Source organism: Bos indicus x Bos taurus, chromosome 10, assembly GCF_003369695.1.
Source record: "Bos indicus x Bos taurus breed Angus x Brahman F1 hybrid chromosome 10, Bos_hybrid_MaternalHap_v2.0, whole genome shotgun sequence".
Classification (NCBI taxonomy): Eukaryota; Metazoa; Chordata; class Mammalia; order Artiodactyla; family Bovidae; genus Bos; species Bos indicus x Bos taurus.
The window spans coordinates 58,834,195-58,839,214 of NC_040085.1; the positions used below are offsets into that span (position 1 = coordinate 58,834,195).

The window sequence follows — 5,020 nt, forward strand, 5'->3', positions numbered from 1 at the left end:
GGCAAATCCATAGGGACAAAGATTAGTGTTTGCCTGAGGTTGGGGACAGAGGGATCAGAAGTAGGTTCTTTTGGGGTGATGAAGATGTTCTGGAATTAGGTGCTGGAAATGTAAAACTTCATGAATTTACTAAAAAACCACCAAATTGTGAACTTTAAATACCATGCTCTGTGAATTATATCTCAATTTTTTTAAAAAGTTAATGAAAAGCTATTTTCTATTTGGTCTCTTTTTCAGGAACAGTCAAGGGGGAGCGCCAAGGGGCATGCTGGATTTGATTGCATCTTTGATCTCCCGTGAAGAGAAGCCCCAAACTTGTGGGGTGCCCTCCATCCTCCCCTCCCCACATGAGCACCACTGTCAGCCTTGGCATTTGGAGGGCCAGTCTCACATACACCGCATTCCCACCACCGCCAGAATCCCAGTACTTCCTCCAAGACGAATCCCAAAATCTCATACTCCATCTCGTCTTCACTTTCTTCATTGTACTTGCCATCTTTTAGTCCTCTCCCTCCAAAATTTGGTTTTGTTCATTGATTTATCTCAGCTGCACAAAACAGTGCGTGGCTAACAGCAGATATTCAACAGATCTCTGGTGAATGAATGAATTTGGAAAAATTATACAGAAATTTGCATGAGGTGTTATTTCTGAAAGATGAAGCTCCATGAAGGTACCCAGTGGCCTAGTGGTTAGGATTCAGAGCTTTCACTGGAGGCCCAGGATCAATCCCTGGTGGGAGAATGATCCCACATGACGTGTGGCATGACCAAAAAAATAAGTAAAAAAAAAGAAGAAGAAGATCTTTTAAAAATTAAAAATAAATAAAATTTAAAAGTGAATCTCCATGCTTCAAAATGTGTTTATCTCCCATAAAAAAAATCTTTCCCCTCCATTTAAATATGTACCTGATCTTTAAGAAATCTTGCACAAATTGTATTTTATTATAGACAATCAAATTTAACAAATCTTTATAGGCAAAAACATTTAGGCATTATAAACACAAAAATTTCAATGCACAAAACAACACAGAGTCTTATTTTGGGACTATGTGGTTATGCTGTGCTACCTTTATAATTCCTTATCCAGAGTCCAAAAACGTAGGCAGGCCCTAAAAATGTAGCAGAAGCATTTCCGCACACTGGTATCCATAATCTAGCCTGTGCAGAAGTGTTTCCACTAGATTCATAGAGTACTCTTTGGAAGAAAAAGGCGAGGACTGGTCACCTGGTTGCCCTTCGGACCTTCTGCAACTCTTCAATGGGCTTCCATTCTTGGTTGATTGTTACAAGCTTTAAAAAGTAAATAAAACAAAATCAAAATGTTTTGTTAGGATCTGTCCATCCTCAGGTCCCCTTTTCATATCTGTACATAGTTCCCTCTGGAAAAAGTATCACCATAACATTTGCAGCCAAAGAATCACCTCTTCCCATCTCTAATTAAAACAGTAACATGTACTGGTTCTATCCCTCTAAATAAAGTCTTTGGGTTCCTGAGTGTTACAGGATTAGCGAGAAAGATTATATACATATACCCCATTTTCACTTAACAGGTTCTAGATTTTTTTATTTCCTATGATTTTATGTGGACTATAAAGTTCAAAAAGTGTATCTGTTCCATGTGAGTGGCTATATAATGTTCCTAGCACAGAGCTAGGCACTTAAAATTTCCTCACTATATTTACTCAACAAAGGTACAAATGATCCAAGTTACATAATAAGGGGAAAGACGGAGAGCTGAGGACAAGTCTTGACTTCTAAAGAACTCACATTCAGAGATTCTCATTTATTCGCACAGGTTTTCTATTCCCCCAGGAACAGGGAGATGTAGGTAACTTTAAAGATCCTAGACGCCCTTCTCTAAGTCAAGCTGTGTCATTAGAATGCTTTGTTTAAACACAAACACACACATGTAACTTTTTGGAGACAATTTTAAGTCGTGTTCATTCCAACAGACTACATGTTTACTTCCAAAATATTTAAAATGTAAAAAAGTCTTTTCAATATTCTTAAAAATCTACTCATTTGGATGAGTGGATATTAGCTAATTTTGCTTACAGAGAATGCCACTGCTGTTTTTAGGAGTTCCTGTTATTTATCACAATAGACCTTATATTAACTTTTGATAAACAGTGGATAAAATGAGATTATGCATAAACAGACTCATAGATTTCAAAAACAAAATTATGGTTACCAAAGGTAAAGAGGGGGAAAGGGCTAAAACAGAAGTCTGGGACTGACATATATACACTTCTTTATATAAAATAGATAAACAACAAGGACCTATGTATGGCACGGGAAGTTCTACTCAGTATTCTGTAATAACCTATATGGGAAAAGAATTGGAAAAAGAATGGATATATGTATGTATGTGGATATATGTATTTATATAACTGAATTACTTTGCTGTACACCTGAAACTATTGTAATAGAACACTGGAAATCAACTATGCTCCAACATAAAATAAAAATCAAGTTAAAAAAGGAGATGATGTATCACAATAATGATAAAAGTTAATTATCTGAGTGCTTACTGTGGGCCAGACACCATGCTAAAGGGCTTTATCTACTTTATTTTCTTTAAGCCTCTAATCTCTGAGGCAGGGCCTAATATTACTGTGCCCATTTTATAGATTCTGAGAACCTCAGAGAGACCAAGTTGTCTAAAATCACCTGTGAATAACAGAGCAAGGATGTGAACTAGATCTCCACAATCCTACAGCACTCTCTTTTAACACTACACTAAATGGCGCCCTAAACATGAAAGGTATTACATCTGTTCTGCAGACAAAGGTGCTAAGGTTTGGGCTAAGTATAAATCACATTTTAATGTAGCAATACCTTTGTAGGTACAGTAGGATCCACAGTTTCCCAAGGTTCTGGATTTCTTTTTCGATCAAGGCTAAAAGAAAAAGAAAGCTGATTAAACATTAAAGTGCATTTAAACCAACTCTGATATTGAGTTTATACTACTCTAGGGACAGACTCAGAGTGCATACTCAGGCATTCATTGCTAACTGAAATTGATGGAACAGTTCTTTAAAAAGCTTCACAGTTTGGCTCACACATTAAGGATCAATTCCTCTGCAGGGTAAAAGGTCTGTAGTGCCTTTATGGGGCTAGACTGGAAAATGTTTTCATAAGCTGAGAGCAATCAGAGCAGAAGTGCCAGGCTAAGAGCAAGCAAATTAAGCTCTTGCCCCAGTTTCTGGGAGGGGCAGAAGGGCTCAGCTTGAACCCTGTAGGTGGTAAACTGCCAGAACCTCCCATTACTGCCTATGGAGCTCTGCACCGGGCCAAGATGACTTTCAGTTTTTCTGTTCCTTATATTCCAGGACGGAGAAGGCAATGGCACCCCACCCCAGTACTCTTGCCTGGAAAATCCCATGGACAGAGGAGCCTGGGAGGCTGCAGTCCATGGGGTCGCTTAGAGTAGGTGACTGAGCGACTTCACTTTCACTTTTCATTTTCATGCATTGGAGAAGGCAATGGCAACCCACTCCAGTGTTCTTGCCAGGAGAATCCTAGGGATGGGCTGCCATCTATGGGGTGGCACAGAGTCAGACACGACTCAAGTGACTTAGCAGCAGCAGCAGTATATTCCAGGATACATGGTATTTTACCTTATATCCAGGGCTGAAATTAGGTTTATTGTAGACAACTGAATCAGTCAACTTTACCACATTAGGAAAGACCTTTCTAGTAAACTGACATTTTAAAATGTCATTAAAATGATGATTTAAGATTGATAATACATATCCCAAAAGACTATCCAAGAACTTTACATTTCAAAATGTATGTTTAAAAAAAAACAACTTTATTTTGCTGCAGGAGAAGAGGAGGATGAAAGGTTGAAATGGATGAAAGGCTATTTAGATACAAGAAACAAACTTATTCCATCAATATCATCATTTAATAGCCTTCTGAAACCTGGATGCTTTCTGGCCCTGACTCCCAATTCACAATTCGACATTCTTATTCTCTGGGAAAAACCAGGAAACTGATACCATGCATTTCATAAACTGAAGGTCAACCTAACACTACTAAAAACGTTTCAATAAATGATGAATGCTTACTTACATCACATCGGATTTTCGAAGGGAATACACAGCGAATGACGAAGCTCCAGCAGCTGCCACGGTCATGAAAAACACCAAAGGAATAAGCTAACAGAGAATAAAATATTCTGATGTTTCAATGCGAAACACTTGAAATAGAATAGCTCTATATCATTTTATATTTTCTCCAAATCGGCACCATCTGTTCATTTTTAAAAGTTAATCTTTTTAGTCACAATTTTCACTTGCTTTAAAAACTTACTTCCTTCTTTTTCATCAGGAGTTGGAAAAAGCCCATGATGACTTAAGAATAGAATCCAAATCTATAGTGGGGAAAAAATCCAAGATATTGATCAAAACTCAGCTATTAGGACTCAACCTGGTAGGCGCCAAACCGGCTAACGTATCCCAAAGCCAGCCTCGAGCCAGATGATCAGCGCCTTCAACCGAGGGAGGCTCACCTGGGGGATCCAGAGGGACCTCACGAGCGGACGATGCCAACGCCCAGAACCGAATCCTGACCTCAACCCCCGCGGCTTATATACCAACCCCGCCCGCTCCGGAAGGCCGGCCGGAGCGTTCTGATCACGCGGGACGCGCGGGGGCCGTGCGGGGCTTGACTTGCTTTCCCTGCCGGGTGCCCGGCAACTGGGCGCCCCCTGCAGGACTCCGTGTCCTCAGTCGCCGAGCAGCCGGACGCGAGCGCCCCCTGCCGCCCGCCACGGTTCTCAACCTCCGCTCGGAGCGAGCCGAGGCTGACCGTTAGCGCCCCTGCAACTGAGAACCAGGAGAGCTCGGATAGCCAAAACTGGTGAAAAGCAGCCCCTCTAAAAGGAGATCTGGAAAAGGAGCCGCAGAAACGGGGGTCCCATGGGAGGCTCCTTGGTGCAGGCAAGTAAATTAGAATTAATCCAAGTCACATTAAAAGCTCCAAAAATGGGATGTGGCACACATGTAAACTGTAA

The 5,020-nt window shown here is 40.6% G+C and overlaps 1 protein-coding gene across 1 annotated transcript; it reads right to left on the reverse strand.

Annotated features, from left to right (window-relative positions):
- Positions 1-921: 921 nt before the first annotated feature.
- On the reverse strand, positions 922-4,671 carry C10H15orf48 (chromosome 10 C15orf48 homolog). The gene is made up of 5 exons (XM_027554105.1): positions 4,517-4,671; positions 4,318-4,378; positions 4,078-4,163; positions 2,839-2,899; positions 922-1,290 (listed from the first exon to the last, which is right to left on the reverse strand). The coding sequence occupies exons 2-5, from the start codon at positions 4,351-4,353 to the stop codon at positions 1,222-1,224; spliced, it is 252 nt and encodes an 83-aa protein (XP_027409906.1). The 5' UTR covers positions 4,354-4,378; positions 4,517-4,671; the 3' UTR covers positions 922-1,221.
- Positions 4,672-5,020: the final 349 nt, after the last annotated feature.